The sequence below is a fragment of the Epinephelus fuscoguttatus genome, linkage group LG1, assembly GCF_011397635.1.
Source record: "Epinephelus fuscoguttatus linkage group LG1, E.fuscoguttatus.final_Chr_v1".
Classification (NCBI taxonomy): domain Eukaryota; kingdom Metazoa; phylum Chordata; class Actinopteri; order Perciformes; family Serranidae; genus Epinephelus; species Epinephelus fuscoguttatus.
This window is the reverse complement of record NC_064752.1, coordinates 5,757,240-5,777,087: the sequence shown is the minus strand read 5'-3', so window position 1 is coordinate 5,777,087 and position 19,848 is coordinate 5,757,240. Positions and strand designations below refer to the sequence as shown.

General features: G+C 41.0%; 1 protein-coding gene across 3 annotated transcripts in view; it reads right to left on the bottom strand.

The window, feature by feature from the left end:
* The window catches only part of raly (RALY heterogeneous nuclear ribonucleoprotein), a 210,711-nt gene that overhangs the window by 12,757 nt on the left and 178,106 nt on the right, over nucleotides 1-19,848 (bottom strand). For all 3 annotated transcript variants that reach the window (XM_049590224.1, XM_049590215.1, XM_049590211.1), the window contains one exon: nucleotides 19,547-19,594. In XM_049590224.1, coding sequence (XP_049446181.1) covers nucleotides 19,550-19,594 — 45 coding nt within the window. In that variant the 3' untranslated portion in view covers nucleotides 19,547-19,549. The remainder of the gene's footprint in view (nucleotides 1-19,546; nucleotides 19,595-19,848) is intronic.

Sequence of the window (19,848 nt, the reverse complement as noted above, 5' to 3'; positions counted from 1 at the left end):
AATTCGGCGAGCGATTTGTGTATGCTGCCATCTTGCGGCGGCGCCATTGCTATGGTGACATGTGTCAGTCATCAATTCATAATGCTGTCAGTGTGAACTTACTCTCTGGCCTCCGGTAACTGATGAAGGTATCTTAAATGAGTACCGATATTAATATAGAGATTAATCATTTGTTTGAGCGATAAGCAGGAAAGATTAGAGTAATAGGGAGATAATAGACTGTATCATTAAACACTGTGTAATATAACATTAGCATACGTTATGTGTGCTGACGTCAGCAAGCTAGCAGCGTGACATTTAATCATTATGGACAGGCTACGTGACCATCACATCATATTGAAGGCGATCGCCTTCAATATGATGTGATGGTCATCTAAAAGGTGGTGTAAAATTTGCCCGACCCATCCGGAGCTCAGGTAATTTTGACCCTCAATCAGAGACCTGTAATTGCCGTTTTTCTTGTCATCGGAGGCCAGGCGATCAATAAAATATTCTTGAATACCTAAAACAAAACATCAACACGTGTTGTTGTTGTTTTTAGTCACGTAGCCTGTCCATAATGATTAAATGTCATGCTGCTAGCTTGCTAACGTCAGCACACATAACGTATGCTAACGTTATATTACACAGTGTTTAATGATACAGTCTGTTATCTCCCTATTACTCTAATCTTTCCTGCTTATCGCTCAAACAAATGATTAATTTCTAAATTAATAGCGGTACTCATTTAAGATACCTTCATCAGTTACTGGAGGCCACTGTCTAACATCATCACTCCAGCTATTCATGGTGCTGTCACTGTAGAGAGTCAGTTCACAATGACAGCATAATGAATTGATGACTGACACATGTCACCGCAGCAATGGTGCCGCCGCAAGATGGCGGCGTACACAAATCGCTCGCCGAAATGATCTATTCCTATGACATGAAAGGATATTTTGTGGCCTCTAGCAGCAGCTATAGACAACCTGGTCTTGTTGAAACTCCAGTCGTTGAAAACCAGCACTTGACCAGTGACGTCCAGCGTCAGACACCAATAAAAAAAGATGTCCTTTCACGTCAGCATAATATGCGGCTGGTTGCCATTATTATTTACTGGTGCCACCGGTGTCAGGGGGAAACACAACGGGACAACAATGAAAGTTAATTTAATTTTTTTTTTTTTTTCATTTACATACTTTATCAATCCCCCTGAGGGGAAATTCATACACTCCGTTGTCATTAACACGCAGTGGAGAGATGTCAGAGTGAGGGGGCTGCCTTGGTCAGGCGCCCTGAGCAGTTGGGGATTCGGTGCCTTGCTCAAGGACCACCTTGGCAGTGCCCAGGAGGTGAACTGGCACCTCTCCAGCTACCAGTCCACGCTCCATATGTGGTCTGGACGGGGACTCGAACAGGTGACCCTCCGGTTCCCAACTCAAGCCCCTATGGACTGAGCTACTGCAGCAGATATTTGAGTTGGGTGGGCGGGATGGGTGGTGGATAGGTCCAACAATGTTCTTTTTACCTCAACTCAACCAAGTGTGTTTGTTGTTGTTGTTTGTTGTCAATTCGCAGTGCTGTACTGTCTTGTTGACTTTATTTTGAAAGAGACTGTATGCAAACTGTACATTTCCGGTGAAAACGGGAGTGTAGTTTAAAGACTGAGAGTAAACAATTTAATTCACCATGCTGACTGCCGGCAACTTTTAAGGTTCCTTACTTGGGAAATCTCCAAATTAGGTTGGTTCTGTAACAGCTAAATGCCTATCCTATGACAGGATAAGATTTTTTCCTGAATGCAGTCAGGAAAAATTATTCTGTAATTCCAAAAAACAAATATCACTGTGAACTGAGATAAGCTAGGATTTCAGATCTAGGGGGATTCTGTTATAAGGTCCCTATGTGCTGACACATTCGCCATATCAACTTCAGTCGGTGATAATATGACATATAATGGTTTCACCGCCCCCTAGTGGCAAGGCAAAAATAAGTACAGCTTTAACCTGCTCAGATCCCTCATCCATTCCAATGAACAAAACTTTTCTAGGGTGTCCAGATCTATGATTACTGTCACTGACTGCAGTGGAGCTGCACCCATTTTTTTAACAAGTGTGGCTGACTGTAAGGCAAGGAGGGAGCGCAAGGTACGTTTCAGCCTGTTGACTGTCTTCTGAAGTACATAATTTGTATTTAAACGTATTTAAAATCATTTGAAAGATTTACAGCTTTTACTCAGGATTTTTTTCAAAAATATCCATCCATGGATCTGAGTGTCACCGCAACATAAATAGGTTAATAGTATTTCAACAGCGAAATACTGATCTAATTTGATTTTTCTAATGATACAGTCAGCTTTTAATACATTGTATTGATGTACACAGAATATTAGTCTCCGGGGATTTTCTTTTAAACTATAGTAGGATGATACAATACGAGAATTCACAACTTAGGCAAACCTAACAGTAACCACAAAGTAAGAACAAACACAAACACACGGAAATAAAATTAAGAAGAAGCAAACAAACAAAAATCATCAATAGCTGTACTCACAACCAGTGTTGACTTTCATATACTTCATTGTGTTTTATTTGATATCCCCATACTTCTGACTCTGGACAACTCTTCTTTAAAGTTTATGGATATTGAAGCCCAGTCTTTCACAAAAGCCTCCAGAGTTCCTCTCAGCACATGTGATAATCTCTCCAATGGCAAGACATAAGCTTTACACACCGCAAACAGTAATGCGTGCAGCATACAAAGCTATTTTAAGAATGTATCTGTACCTGACTGTGTTCATAGCTGAAATCTAATCCCAGTACGAAATGATGTGGATTTAGAGGTATATCAATCCCAAATATTTTCTTAATCTCTCTTTGGACTGACATGAGATGATTGTGAGTGCCAAAGCTATTTTAACATTTACGACCTAATGGTGAGCAGGAAGGATCATATTCACAGATGGGGTTACATGCAGTCTGTGAATAATCTTATATTGGGTCTCAGGATTTGTCAGAATGTGTCATTTTCTTTGCATTTAACAACATTTTTCTCCACATCTCATCATCCAGATAGGACCCAAAATCTTCACTCCAGCACATTTTACTGGTGATAGGGATTTAAACCAACATTTGTTCATAATTATAAAACTAAGAATTTTCCTCTTTTAAGAAAAAGCTTTCAGTAATATCTTTTCAGGTTGATTAATGTTCAAACCATTTTTATATATTGGTATGGACTGGATATATCAATCAATCAATCAATCAATCAATCAATCAGTTTTATTTCTAAAGCCCAATATCACAAATCACAATTTACCTCACAGGGCTTTACATCATACAACATCCCTCTGTCCTTTGGACCCTCACAGCGGATAAGGAAAAACTCCCCCAAAAAAAACCTTTAACGGGGGAAAAAAAACGGTAGAAACCTCAGGAAGAGCAACTGAGGAGGGATCCTTCTTCCAGGACGGGCAGACGTGCAATTGATGTTGCTATTTATATCCTAAGATATATATCCTATTTATATCCTAAGATATAAATAGCGAGAGAAAAAAAATGTGTTTAAGGGAGACTGAATTCAATTCTTGGTTGTGAGAAAGATTTAAGAGTCCCATCTGAGAAGAGATCTTGTATTTTGAGAGATACCAGAATCTTTTCATGATTTAAAACCCACATCTGAACAAGATCAGGATTACATAAAATAAGTGCCATACAGAATACTGACTCATAATCCCAAAAATGCCTATACGCACTTGATTCATGTTTAAGAGTATTTCTAACATTAAATTTACCTGTCATTCCCTGTAGTGACATTACATTATTTATAAATGGTATGGTTGAGAGCGGTCTTGCATTCTTTGTTTTTCTTCCCCAGTTCAGAAAGGTAGAATTTAGGTCATTTTTAATCCATTCCTTTCAATTCAATTTTCAATTTAATTTTAATTTTAAAGCCAAATATCACAAATCACAATTTTTCCAGGACAGACAGATGTGTCATAGATGTCGTGTGTAAAGAACAGATCAACATAATAATTAACAGTAATCCATATGACAAAATTATACCTAAAGAGAGGAAATATCTAATTTTTAGTGATATTAATTCTGTGATATAAATACTCTAAATACTGTAATATTTTACAACTGTGAAATTAAAGGAAACACATTAACCGATCATTCTGCACAAATATTTCAGCAAAAAAACGTGCGCATGAGTGTGTGTAAGAACAAATTCTAGAAAGAAAACATTTCAGTAAGGAACACTTTAGTCAAAAGAAAACTTTATTTCCATTTGCAGTATTATATTTGGCGGTATGGCTCTGTTCTGGGGCCTCTCTGCCTTTCCTCAGCCTACGCAAAAAGCCTAAAGTGGAGAGAACACACCTCTCTGCCCTTCCATGTGCCTACGTGGAAAACCTTAAGGCGGAAAGAGCACATCTCACTGCCCTTAAGCACACATACGAGGAAAGCCTGAGGCAGAGAGAGAAAATCTCCCTGCCCTTCCATGTGCCTACATAGAAAGCCTAAGAGAACAGCAGCAAAGACCAATGACAAACAGAAATGACATTGATAAGTCAGACACAACATAAAAAGGAGGCAGGTTGCAAAGCGGCTTGCAGGGGAAGATCTGGTATTTTACCTTTGATTGTTGACACTAGACGGTATATTACAGATCTGTCCACTGTGCTGTTTGAACGATGAAAATGAGTTCCATTTTGATATTTAATCTGTGATGCCCAGTGATAGTACATTATATCTGACAATGCTAACCCCCCTCTGTCCACTGGTACCTGCAGTTTCTACAGTTTAAGTCTGGGCGCTTATCCTTCCACACAAGGTTACAAATCAAACTAGGTAGTGATTTCAAAAACGTAGCTGGACCATAATTTGGTAATATCTGCATTGGATATAGTAGCCTTGGTAAAACATTCATCTTTATAGAAAAGTTTCAACATATCGTTTTCTGGAGATACTTCAGAAATTGAGGATATTTTGAGTCGCAATGATGAATAAAATATAAAATATATGTGTTTTACAGCAACACTTTATACACAGATATTAGTTAAGCATTCATAAAAAAATATGTTTTTTGTTGAAAAAAGGTCTGTTAAGACCATTTATTGTCACTTTTACTATTAGGGAGTTTCTGCGTTAGGAGTCTTCGTCCATTGGTACGGACAGTAAAAAAAACACATGCAAGTATTGTGATAATTTTTTTTTAAATTTTTTTTTTTGCTAATAATTTACGAGTACATTTCAGTAGAAATCCACCACTATAATATTTGTTTGTGTTTGGAACATAATTGTGCTCTACAGAAGAAGAATTTTTCCACAGAAAAGAATCTTGGATTGGAACATGGTTTATCAGACTGTCTCAGTTACAGTAATGTCAAACAGAGATTCTGTTGGTTCCTTGAAAACTGCCTGTTTTCATGCTTATAGGTTAAAATAACTGCCTCTGCATGAACAGTATGACGGACTTGGTGCTTATTAGATGTGACATCTGAGTAGGCTGTGATATGCACCCTCTACATATACAGGCTTTGATATGCAAGTGTGGACAAAAGAGAAGAAGCTGGAAAATATAAATATAACAGACTATATCAAAAATTACTGGAGGTCATCATCAGTGTTTTTGCACTGAGGGTTATCAGTCTTTGTGATGATGTTGCCTCCTCTGCTGGAGGACAAAGTACCTTGTCTCGAATACCGACCAGTGCAGAAACACACTCCCGCTGGCATTCTCACACGTGGAACTTTGTGCAGAGATTAAAATACCTGTTTGAAGCAGGTGGTCCGAGGCGAGCAGTTTCCCTCTTGTGATGTATTTATTTTTATTTTTTAATTTTTTTTTGCTGCTTGTCATGCGCTTTAAATCAGTTTCACCCTTCACATAAAACTTCGGGTGGAATTCATTCTTTGGCTGAAATTTTATACTTTTTCCAAGTTGTGCTTCACCTGAGCAGTTTAATGCCAGCGTGAAGGGCTGAATTCCACTCATGCTAAAAATGTGTGGAACTGATGTTGGACAAAAGCATAACTATAAAGACCAATGTTATGTAACTGTTACCTTCACACAGGCTTTACACGTCCACCATGTTCCTTCCCTTTGGTGCATCAAATAGGAAATGCAAGTGTGTGTGGTAAGCGTTGACATTTCCATTCGCCTCAGCTCTGCTAAGTTCAGTTAAATTTAAGCTCTTAGGTCTATTTTGCAAGCCTTGGTGGTGCTTTCTGTGGTTGGCGTTGACACGGTGGTGGCGTGTGGCTATAGGTTGGTCATCGGGATGAGGAAATCGACTCACCCTCCTCTCCCATGGCTCTACTGGCTGGCACGGTCGAGGTTTTCAAATTTAAACATCCAGAAAAAGAGGGTGAAGATGGGCATCAGCCACAATCCAGACCAAACTGACAAACAAGCATCTTATCTTCCATCTCTGCATCCATATCTACATCGGAGGCATCATGGAAAGCGTGGAGGAATCAAACATTAACTGCAGGGCAGCAGTAGCTCAGTCCATAGGGACTTGGGTTGGGAACCGGAGGGTCGTCTGTCGAGTCCCCGTCCGGACCAAAATATGGAGCGTGGACCAGTGGCTGGAGAGGTGCCAGTTTGCCTCCTGGGCACTGCCGAGGTGCCCTTGAGCAAGGCACCGAACCCCCCAACCGCTCAGAGCGCCTGACCTAGGGCAACCCCCTCACTCTGACATCTCTCCACTTTGTGCATGTATAGGTCCTGTTTGTGCGTGTGTGTGTTTCGGACCTGTGTGTAATTGACAAGCAAGAGTGAAAACACTGAATTTCCCCTCAGGGGGATTAATGAAGGAAATAAACTTAAACTTAACTTGAACACTAGAATGGGGAATTTTCTGCCACACTAACATCCTGCTAGCCATTCCTGAGCGTTGGATAACAAAGTGGATGACCTCCATGACGCATCACTTTCCAACTCAATATCAGTGACTGTAATATCCTTGGTTTCATGGAGACTTGGCTAAATCCTGATATACCGGACAGCATTCAACCAGGTGAACCTTATCCTAGATGGTGATCTGACAGGGCAGTGGACTGTGGTTAGAGAAGGAGTTGTGTGCTATATATTTGCTGTGAATAAGGATATGATGGTGGGAACGTGGGGTGGTTTCTTGCTCCTGCTCTTGCTGTGCCACAAGGAGAATAATACTTTGGATCACTACTTTACGCCGTTCCGAGCCAGCTACAGAGCAATGCTGCTTGTGTTCAGCAGGTGTGCCCCCATGGCCATCTTGTTAATGTCAAGATATGTAAACAAACCATGACATGCCAACAATGTCACAGATGACATGGATTCACTGAGTCTGTGGTGGATTTAATTTGTTAAACAACAGAAGCAACTGTTCCGAAACTACAGTAAAATCATTCCACAACCAGAAACCATGGATTATCAGAATCATCTAGAAACATGCCAATTGACCTTTGGCTAAGCCCCGCCCCTTTGTGATGGTCCAACAAGCTGTCAGACTAAGCATGGAGCCCACACTGTAACTAACTGCACTCCCTGAAGAAATATTATCATATTTGTTGTAAAAATGAAAGAGTGATTCCAGAGAGAAGCAGACAGAGGGGTCTACAGTCTGTGTTTGAAGGATATATCCACGATGTCAAACTGACTCAGCAGCAACAACAGGTTAAAAAGACAAAGATAGTTAGAAGCTAAAGCCGAACTATAGGCTACAGATCACAGTGTAAAAGTGAACCACCACATCACTGCTGATCGCCACACAAGACAATGAATATAAAGGGAAACTTTACTGATATTGAACCAGCTGTATGGCATCACAGTGTGTGGCTTCACCCCCGTGCAGCTGCCAGCACCCAGACCTCCATCGCCAGACAGCCAGGGATCTCCAGGGGAAGTCAAACAGGGTTCATCTGTGCACACACTGTGATGAAACACAGCTGGTTGAATATGAGCAAAGTTTCCCTGCTTCTCTTCACTGGTTCCTGTACAGCAGGGTCGGTCTTTGTTTCACTGTTATAATCATTAAAAAGCAAAAGCAGCATGTGTATACATTCAGTAGGCTATATCTTCAGTAGCTAGCTAGCTAACCCTACACTTTTCAGGGTCTGGTTTTGGAACAGGGAAGAAACGTATATCTTTTTCCAACCTCTCCAGGTAACCAGTATCATTAATACACGACGTGCCCCAGGCACAACATTTAGCTCCAAATCCACAAAACCAGCCTGAAAATGAAGGAAATCTGAAGCCACTGTGTGAGAGTCAGTAGAGCACAGCTGTGTTATTGTGATACCTAGTCTGAGCCGGTCCAGTGATTATGATTGGCCAGCTTGTGTCAAGTTGCAATCACAGTTTACATCGATCTCTGTGAAAATATCTCCTCCTGGCAGCACAGAAGATCTATACAATCAGTATAGTGTCACCAGTTCAGTGTCTGACCAAATGTCTCCCCTTCTGTTCCTGAGATATGATGTTAAATAATGGTCAGAAAGGTTTTTTTTGCAGAACATTATGATATCACAGTGACCTTGACCATAATCTTTTGGATATAGAACGTCATCACTTCATCATTTTATTCTATTAGACATTAGACATGAAATTTCATCATGAATTCTATGGCCTAAAACATGTTTGTGAGGTCACAGTGATCTTGACCTTTGACCTGCAAATTCTAATCAGGACATTCTTGAGTTCAAGTGGTCTACGCCAAATTTGATGAAATTCCCTTAAGATGTTCTGAGATACTGGGCTCTAGTTTCGCAGACTGGCGAGGCGGGAGCGTAGCGCACCTGCGCTTCGCCAACTGGGTGTGGCCAGGCGGATTTTGCAAGTTTGGCACACCGTGCGCACTGGTGCAGCTACTCCTCTATCCCACCTCCGTCCCTCCTACCTCCGCAAGTCGGAAAGAGGGAGGAGAGAAGGTGTGGAGTGGGCTTTACACACATCACACCAATCAAATGAGCCCCTCTCCTCGCCCTTAAATGCACCGCGCGAAGGCGTAATGAGAGTTTACTCAATTCACCATGGCAGAAGAGAGCAGCAGCGTCAGATGACCAAACTTCTCCCAGGAGGAAACTGATGTTTTGGTCCGGGAGGTCTGCTCACAGTGTCCGAATATACGGAACTGCGAGCAGACCTCCACGGGCTGATGATGCAAAGGTAGCCTGGGAGGAGGTCACCACAATTGTAAATCAATGTTGTGTTTCTCTCGTGCACACGCGCTCTCTCTCTTTCTCTCTCGCAGTCTCACTCTGTTTCTTTTCTTTTGACTTTTCTAAGATGACAGATGCTGAATATATACTCCCTATCTGATGCCGTGGCTGCTTGTGGTTGGCTGAGAGGGGTGTGAACTCATTAGTTTTGTTAATCAAATGAGGTTGTGTTTCCATTACGCGTGCCAAATGTGCCAAACGGTGCCAATGCAGTTCTGCAGTAGACCCGTAAATAAAGAGTAGAAACTATGGACAACAGAACAGAACAAACAGAACACAAATCTACAGGAACTGTGTGCAGGAAGGAGAGGAGACGGTTGGTGACACAAAGGGCTGGATCTACTAAGATCCCAATTTGCGTATACTAATTCGCCTGCGCAATCTAGAATTTTGCGTGTGGGGCTGAACCGCGGTTTGCGGGTGATTTACTAAGAGTGATTGCGTAAATGACAACAGGTGCAAACGTGTTGGAGACACCCTATTTAAATGAGGGTTTTGCGTGTTTTATGGTTTGCAGCATGGTGAGTTTGGAGAGAAAGCGCAAAGTGAAATTCGACCCTGTGGAACAATAGGTGTTGGCAGATGAGGCCACTAAACACTTAAATGAGCTACAGCAAAGAAACCTGACTGTCTCACAAAGGAACGCTGTATGGGAAGAAATCTGTGAAAAGTAAATGCTGGTGGTAAAACGATGCGAACAGTGGATGAAGTGAAAAGAAGATATCAAGGTATCAGAAGAAGAACAAAAGAAAAATTGGCGTATAATAAAACGTCTGCAAATAAAACAGATGGGGGCACAGTAGATGAGATGCCTCTGACCAACAGCCAGGGACCAATGAGGGAGGAGAGGTGTGCACGGCGGGCAAGTTCCACCTCCGTATAAGGAAACACAAATAATACACTCAGCTGTCACGTTTAAGTGCTCTTATATTGGGTGTGAATATTCATTTTGTGTAAAATAGGCTATACGATGAAGAACTGTTTAGTTTTGTTTTTTTGCCGCAATAAATGTTAGAGCTATAGCCTAATATATTTTGTGACTGAAACAATGTGTCTTTAATATGATTTTGCGTGGCTTAACATAATTAGACGTTAATGAGGCTGAGTACTTTGTTTGATAATAATGTTTGGTCGGCGTTAGCCCATGTTGCTTGCTTCACATGAGGGTGAAAAATGTGTACTCTGCGTCTTCTTTCATCGTTTCGATGTCTCCTTCTTGCAACAACAACCGCAGCCATGTGTGCGCAATTACGCATACAAACCATTTGTACCTCCCTTTGACACATGTTAAATATAGACGCAGTTTCTATTTGCAAAATTGCTTTCAGGTTTGATAAATCACTTTGTGTGTGCTAAATTAATATATTTACATTTTCTCCTCTCAGCACATGCACAATTGTGTGTAAGCGCCCCATATTGCATGTTCACTGCAGCAAACGTACTAACGGGATGCAGACATGCTATTTTGCACCTTTAGAAAGACGCAACCCTTAGTGTGCACTGTTAGTAAATCAGTTTGTGCACACATGCAAACCTTTAGTAGATCCGGCCCAAAGTACAATATAATGCTTTAGAGTGCAACACAAAACTGATCGCAGACTCCTTAAGATCTTACGTTCAAGATCTGTTTCTGCTCCTAAAAAGATTAGTGAGAAAAGAACTTGAAACAGTGAAGATAATTCATCACTTTGCTAAACAGACAGGACGCTGCGCCGCATCCATCCAGCCTTTTGTCTTTAATTTAATTGAGGGGAAACGTTTGAAGAAAGTAAATCTCTCCTTTAAACTCCACAGGAGTTGCTCCTGCTGTGCGGCGGCTTGTCAGACTAAAAATGTGAGTATGATTAAAATTTGTATAAAAAGCAAAAGATGTGTAGATTTTATGTAAGCAACGTTTCAAAAAGCATTTAAATGATTGTATTTCAGTGCACAGCAGGCCCTGACTACACACTGACACACAGAGAGAAATTGCATTAAAGGGTTTTGTGTAATTTTGAGAGGTCTTTGAGGGCGCCTCCATCGATCAAAGCAATAATAATATCAGAACACATATTTATAGCTTACTTCTGACTTGCTCCAAGCAGGTGAGTAGTGGAGGGCGCAGGAAAGAGTTAACACTAAAACTGCTGGGTGCAGCTGACAATGAAACCTTCCTAGAAGTTACCACTTTGCTGAACAGGTGCAGGGACAAGAAAAACCTGACTGTTCCACAGACAGTGTCTTATCAGAGTACAGCTGATAGAATGAAACATTCAAAATATTTATATACTGACTTTACATGACCGTAACCACTGATCTCTCCTCCTAAACTGGGGGTTCAGTTTTCACCTGACATACACATAAAGCTAGCATCCAATTCTTAGTTTATCTCTAAATCCTCTCATGGCATTAATATGTATCGTGAACATTACATTTGCTCTAATATACATTTCTGTAAAGGAGTGTGCGCTTATTGCATAAACTGCTGTGGGCCCCTCTTCCTGTAAAGACTTTGAATTAAAAGCAGACAGTCTGCTCAGTGAGGCTCTGGTTGACTCCATATTTCACCGTAGATGAGTCACAAAGAGGGAAATTCGGACAAGGGAGGGAAGAAAGAGAAGCAGACACAGATTCACATGACATCCCTGTTTTCAATAAGCAATCTCTACAGATGAAACCAGGAGATCACCTGATATTTATAACCGTAGAGTTACTCCAATTCCAACCTCAGTTCTTTGAAGCTTTTAGATCTACTGATCAGGGAAGGTTTATATCTGTGTTTTTACTTTTCTGTTTCATTAACTGTCAATAAATGAGTGTCTTGTATTAAAAAAAAGGTAAAGTTTCTTATTTATAAAATGACAAAATACATATGAGGACATCTCACAACCTAATTCAGTAGGTAACTTTTATAAAAATAACTTTTTCCATGTATACTTTATTAATCCCAAAGTGAAAATTCAATGTCTTCACTCTGTTGTCTGATATACACAGGCCTGAAAGACACACACATGCACAAACAGGACCTATACATGCATTAAATGGAGAGATGTCAGAGTGAGGGGGCTGCTCATGGACAGGCCCCTTGCTCAAGGGTACCTCAGCAGTGCCCAGGAGGTGGAATGGCACCTTTCCAGCCACCAATCCACGCTCCATATTTAGTCCGGACAGCCCCACAGTCCAAAGACATGCACCCCCTTAATCAATTGGTAGCCTATAATAAGGCATGAATTGGTATATAAAAGATTCTGATTTATGCTAAGCTGATGTTAAGATAACTTTCAGAAGAAAGCACATCAGAGATCAACATGCCTGAAAATGTTTGAAAAGAGTGACGAGTGGATCAACTGCCCTTACTTGGCGGCCCCACTTTGGCTCCAATTTAGAGCCACAGAGGAGACAATCTCATAAAATGTGTTTTCCGTTGGACCTCCAACAGGCAGCACAATTAGAGTTGTTAGTCTTCTGCCAGAGGAATCAAGTAACATTTTTCCGGCTGATTTTTTTCCAGGAGGGAAACCTTGTCATTAACTGTTACTGTCTGCACATCCTGTTCCAGTGTTACTGTGAAATTACCCTCTGCTTCCCATCTTGATTCAATAATCAAAGCATGTTCTCCACTTTGAAGAAAATAACATTATTAAGATATTACTCGTCTTTACAGGCTTTTTGGAAAAATATCAAGAATATCCTTTTTCCATAGTGGTGTCGTCTTTTGGAAATTTCTTGCCAATAAAATCTCTGTGTAAATACCAAAAGTGGTCATGACTCTGCAGACTAAAGTTGACCTCAAAGTCCTAGAAGCTTAACACTGTGATGGGAGTTTGGCAGCGAATGTCTTTCTTTTTGTAATTCTATATCACCTCATAGGCATAATCACAGTCCGAGAATATCTGCTTGTTATTTGTCTGAACTTTCTTCTCCCAAGATGGTTTCTTTGATGTCAAAATCCAGAAAGTGTATAACGATGGACCTTGGAGTAGCATCGAGTCCTGGTGTCTGTGTCAGAGCTCTGAGTGCACTGAATTGGAAGAACATACTGTTGGGTCAGGGCAGGCAAGTTTGGCAGGTTTTCTGAAAACTGAATCATCGAGTCGCCCTCAGAGTTGTCAGGCACACTGTACATCCAAATGTTGTTTCTTCTGGATCTGCTTTCCAGATCGGTCACGTTTTCCCACTGCTTGTGATGGTCTTCCAGCAGACATAGCAGGGCCTCATTAGTTACACTGTCGCTTGCGTCCCCATCTGAAATGCACTCCTGCGGTGACAGCCTGGCGTTGACCTTGGAGTGTCACTGTAACCTCAGCTCGGAAAATAGCTATGTGTATTTTTCTTTTGAAGTTGTGGAGATCTTTAGAGATAGAAAACATTTCACAGAGTAGCTCGTCTCCAGACTCAGTTCTTTTCTGCTAGCTAGCAAGACGCCATTGTCCTCGTTGTGGGGCTCTATTTTTTTTAAGGTACCCGCCTTTTCAAACTCCTTTGACCCTTGTGTGATTTCCTCCAACTCATTTCTCTTCCCTCAAAGTTTGTGAGGTGACATTGTCAAGTAAGGGGTTGTTTTCAAGACCGAATATTAGTTATTGATTACAAATATCATGTTTTTGCTCATCAAATTGTGTCTGATTCATCAGCGCTTGTATGTCACATATTTACTTTATATGTGCATTATATAAAGTCAAAAATGACCTTCTCCTCTCCTCTGAGACTGGCAAACTCAACATCCTCATCCTACTTGACGTGAGTGCAGCATTTGACATCATCAACCACTTCATCCTTCTCTCTCGCCTTGAAACGGCTCTCAACATCACTCTTCTGGCTCAAATCCTACTTCTCCGACAGATATCAGTACATCAGCATCATGCTCCCCTCTGCCAAGATGTTCCCCAAGGTTCAGTTCTCGGCCCCGTCCTCTTCCTCTTCTTCATTCTCCCCTTTGGTCTCATAACCCGCCGTCATGAACTTCAGTTCCACTGCTTCACTGACGACACTCAGCTCCACATCTCCACCAAAGCCATCACTCCTGGCACTCACTCTACCCTCACCAACTGCATCACTGACTCACCTACCCCCATGTCCGTAACCCCAATCCCTCTCCTTTGACCAACACATCAAACACATCACCAAAAAAGCCTTCTTCCATCTCAGAAACATCAGCCATCACCATCCGTCGCTCTCCTTTTCAGCTGCAGAGGCTCTCACTCACGCATTCATCACTTCCAGACTCGACTGTTGCAACAGTCTCCTCTATGGCTTGTCAGACAAAACACTCGAGAAAATACAATACATCCAGAATTCAGCTGCTCCTCTTCTCACACACTCCTGCACCTGTGACCACATCACCCCCCGCCCTTCATAACCTCCACTGGCCCCCTATCCCCCAGCATATCCACTTCAAACTCCTCCTAATTGCCTATAAAGCCCCCCACAGCCTGCCCCCCCCCCCACCTGTCTGAGCTCCTCCACTGGCACACTATATACCTTGTTTTGTGTGTCACCTATACTTGACACAAGTTCATTAAGGAACTGAACTTGAAACATCAATGAAAATCAAAACAACTCATTTATTGCCAAATACTCACAATTTCTTTCCAACGACAAACTTGACCTTGTGTTTTACATGTAAAAGCTTAATAAAGGCATCATACTTTGCAGCACAGTCTTGAAATAATATAAGCCCAAGAAAGCTATGGCGTCCTGCTCTATAAAAGCAGCAGGAATTCTCAGAACGGCCTCAACCTCAGACAGTAAAAAATGAATTTGACTTCAGGGAGCAATATGAAAACAGCTTATTTGGTTTAATCTTGAGTGGTGTGCTCAAGTTCATGAACTGGACTTAAATCCACCGTTGCGGAGGACCTTGGTATGCTGAGCAGCAACGAAGAGGCCAAGTTTGTTTTTTTTTAAGTTTCTTGCCAAAGCAATTTGCCTCTTTGTTTAGCTTAGATGTTCAGGTATATGGAGAGACACTGATAAGGTCCTGGTTCATAAACACAGAGGGCCCCCTTCCCACTGATATCTGTGCACTAAATCAAACACAAGCCGGTGGGGTCAATTACAAAAATATAACTTTGTGCTTGTGTTTAAGACCTTACATAAAAATCAGCGGGTTTGTTTAGTTGATAAGTTTCCTGCCAGTTTCAGGGAAACAGACTCCTTGTCCGCATTTAAATCCAGATGTCAGATTTCTTTTAAATGTTGAAAGACGGGCCAGAGTTGATTCAAAAAGACAAGTTTTGTCCCCTTAGGGATCCTCATCAAATCAGGCTTGTGGTTAGTGTGCAGGTATTCACCCAAAGACCTCAAAACAAAAGACCTCAGGAAAAGTTTGTTAATGTTTTTTTGCTGACAATTTGTGGTTTCCTCTGCTGAGACTGCTCTGTCTGTTCAGTCAAGGAGAGTTTTCAGTTGTTGTGCTGAAATCATTATAAATAGCCTAACATATGAAAGATTCAACAGTAACAAAGTTGTCTTTAATCAAGAAATCTTTTTTTTACTCATGAAAACAACAGCAACAAAACATCCATCTTCCAAACTCAGTAAGAGCATGAAATAAAAATTTGGGGTGAATGGAAATCTAACAAGCTTGTTCCTCAGCTTCACACACAACAACTAAATCTGAGTAATACAAAACATGACATGATGATAATGAAGAGGAACTCACACAGTGTCAGCTGTAGACGATCTGAGCTCAATCAAAACCAGACCTTTGACTTTGTGTTGTGAATGTTCTTCCAGCCAAATTCTGAATATCAGGTTGTGTGTATGTATGTGTGTGTGTGTGTGTGTATAAGTATGTTTTCTTTCCGTAAGAAATTAGGACATATAGGAAATTTCCTTACATCACTGAAAAGCAGCGACACATTGTTCGATTAATAAATGCTAAGGGACTGTTCATTATTTATCAGAAAAGGCGGGTGGCTGTAGTGTCACTTTGTTTTCTTTGTCTTTGTCTGAAAATAATTTACCTTGAGGCTCCCTGAGTGACTGGGGGAAAATGCATTACCCTCCCTTCACCATAAATTAGTTATTAGATGTTTTCAATTCTAACCCTTTGATGTTTTAAACAACATTAAAAGTTGAAGACAAAATGAGTTGAAAGTTATTTTTGCTCTTCTTAACAGTGATGTTTCTAAGTCAGAGTTTATAGTGAGTCTGGGTACAAATCCTAGTTGTCTCAAATTAGTTATCTATGGTCTCAGAGTTTGAGATTTGAGTTTTGAGCAAACATTCTGCTGCAAGTTTGTAGACGTGTTGAAATTATTTGTAGTTGTTGGAAGTATGTTGAAATTAAATTTCAACCCATGATACAACCTGTTATCTTAGTTTAAAAGTAGAAAACATTTTGACTAAAAGGTAACTAAAATACCATGACTTTTCATCGACTAAAATTAGGCAAGACCAAAACTAAGAAGGATAAAAATGACTAAAATGTGATGTAAACTTATAAGCCTTTTTGTCTTAAGACTAAGACTAAATCTAAATTAGCTGCCAAAATTAAAGGCCAAAACACAGCAGGGCAAACACCGTGCATCAAGAAATACACCTCACACCGGGGGCGGCAAGACACGCATCGGCGTTCCTGGATGCACTGCCTTGTGGCACTTAACCAGAGTTGGGTAGAGTACTTTGATTAGTTTTTGCAGTAATGACTAACCTAACGCATTAGTTTGCTGTTTGAGTAATCAAATACTTGAGTACAAGAGTTTTCTACAAGACATCAGTTACTTCTGTTACTTTTAGAAGCTGGTCCTTCAGCTCCGAAACAGCAACGGCTGTCGTTTGGTTCTAATAACGGAGATAACGTTAAACCTATCAGTCTGAAAGAAGCCACGGAGCTTGTGGCTCGCTACGTGGTCAGAGAAATGCTGCCGTTGTCTACGGTAGAGTCTAAAAAAAAGGTGGAAGTGGACTCGCTGACAGACAGGTCAGACTCAGGACTTGCATTATGCCTGGTACACACTACACGACTTTTCTGCCCGTTCTGAAAGTCACTATGTCACATTACACGATTGTGGATTCATAAAATCGTGCTGAGACTTGGCCGACAGACATGACACACTACACCATGGTCCACACCAATAATCCCTGGTCATCTTTCACGGCGTGTGTGATGTCATCAGGTTATTCTTGTCCTATTTTCATTACTTTTACTATTATTTTAGTCACTGTGTGTGTTCATGTGCCAGCCGACATGTTGTAGTCACCTAAAAGCGTCAGCAGATGGCAGGAACTTCATTTGAAGCACCATACGCAAACATTCAAGCTACTGTATCTTCCACAGGAAGTTCTGACAAATGTTTCGCAATAAAAGCCTATTTAGAAAATGGAGGGATTCTCTAGCCGAGGTTATAAGGGGCTTTTAATGTGAAAGAAAATCAGGAAGTGTTGAGTTTGAAATGACGACATGTTGTGTTAACTTTACGAAGACAACGGAGCGGATAAAAAGTAAATATATAAACACACAGAGGGATTAATAAATAACGGACCGTCTATAATGTAGTTTGTTTCAAATGAAGCTGGGAGCCTCTGCAGTTGTGGTGAGTAAAAGCCCCGCCGCTATTTGTTAATGTTATTACTTTATGTCCGACCGTGAGGATGTAACATTGTTTGCTAGCTTGATGCTAATGACACTAACGTTAACTCAGCGGGTTGACAAAGTGCCTCTGCTGTTTCACACCATCATTTCCCCCTTTTACTCTGTGTGGTAACATCCCTAGAGGAAATATTAAAAACGCTGGGGTGTTGTTGTCATACAGTTGTCTACGGCAGCAGATCATTGTGTGTTTCTACTGGTCAAAGTGACGGCTGTGATGGGAGAATTGGATCTCAGTGAAGAGCAAGTGGTCCATAACTTTAATTTTAGAGACAAAAAAATGTAGGCTTAGTGCCCTGTGGTCCATTGCCCAGTAGGAAATGTAGAATACTCAAAAGTACTTTAAAAGTGCTTGAGTTACTTTTCTCAGGGAGTAACATTGGAAGTACTTTTAAAGTAACTGAGTTACTTTACTCAGGGAGTTACGCAGTAAAGTAACTGGTTACGTCTTAAAAAAGTAATGCGGTAAAGTACTTTCATTACTTTTAAAGTAACCCTTACCCAACTCTGCACTTAACGCCTCTGTCCTATTTCCAGCCTCGCCGTCCCCAGAATTAAATGCATTTTTAGAACACTAGCTCTCTGCTTGTACACACCAGCTCCCATAGCAGCTCTTTTTCTCTGCTCCTACAGCAGCTTGACTCCCCTCCTCACCATGGATGCATAAAGAAAACTCTGTTGCTGTGTCTCGTGTGTCACAAAGAATGGATGATGAGAGACTCATTGTTGGGGTCAAGAAATATCCCGAGCTTAACGACCCTCAATCCCATCATTATTAAGACAGTGGCCAAAAAGATTTTGCCTGGCAAATCATAACTCTGGAGATCAGTGAGAAATCAACTGTAATTAGAGGCTCTCGACACATAATTTTAAACTAATGGAAAGGTGGAGGAAGTACTGATCTCTCAGTAAAGGTATAACTTTGCATGGTCATCTGTTGACAAGCTGCACTGTGACGTGTCCAGTGTGTGCTAGAGGTGGCATGTGACGCATGCCGGTGTGTTTTCAGCTTAGCACTGCTGCTCAGTGGCCAGCAGGTCAGTGGTTGTACTGGACGGTATGTTAGTGTGTCCTGAAAGAGAAAACTTGTCTCTCAGCAATTCATCCCTGGCTAAATACGTCAAAATCTCAGTTCGATCTATCTGCTTCTTTATCAAAGTTTTAAAATATTGACTATGACTGATACAAAGCATTAATTTTATATGTTTCCATCATTGAAGTTAAGTTAAAATTATGTGAAGTCGAGGCTGATTTCTGTCTGATATGAAAGCATGACTTCAGACTATTTCAAACCTGTCTGATATCAATCTGGACTGACATCACTGCTCTGCTCTCTTTGAGACCTTGTTACATCAGCCAGGAGGCAAAAGTTTTTATTGGAGGACTTCAAATGGATAAGGTTGCTTCAGTCATATGGAGTGTTCTTTATGGACAATAAACTTTACTCTATATCGGTTCACTTTACTGTGCTGGCACGTTTCTAAGATGCGGGTGCTTTCACAGTGCATAAAGACCATTTTAAAGGGCAGCTGCTAAACGTGCATGTTTGTGCATGTTTGTGCATGTTTTATGTTTTTCTTTTGTCTTTTGGACAACTGAGATGGGAAAAAGATAATTGAACACAGCTGCAATGTGTTTTGAACTTAATGCCATAACAGTAAAGGCAAAGAGGAATGCTGGGGGGGACTCAGCTTGTATTTGGATACAAGGAAAGAGGAAAGACAAACTGGTCTCATAGTTTGGTGTGTTAAAAAGCAACCTGACTTCATAAAGACACACTCACCTCTCATGGGTGAATGGAGTCCATCTCTGATGATAGGCGACTGTTCTCCTGCACAAAATAACAGGAGAAGAGACCAGAGTCAGAACACATACACATACATATGTACTGCAGTTACCCAAATATTCTGTGCAATTGGCCTCAGATTATGATCATGTGAAATTTTAGCTTACATAAGTGCAACAGAGAGAGGCTGGAATTCAGAGTATTTTAATTGTATTTACTGAGAATCTCTGGAGAGTCAAACCAAGTTCATCTGTCATCTGTAGTCTATGACAGTAGGACAGCAGAGCCCATCAAAATAC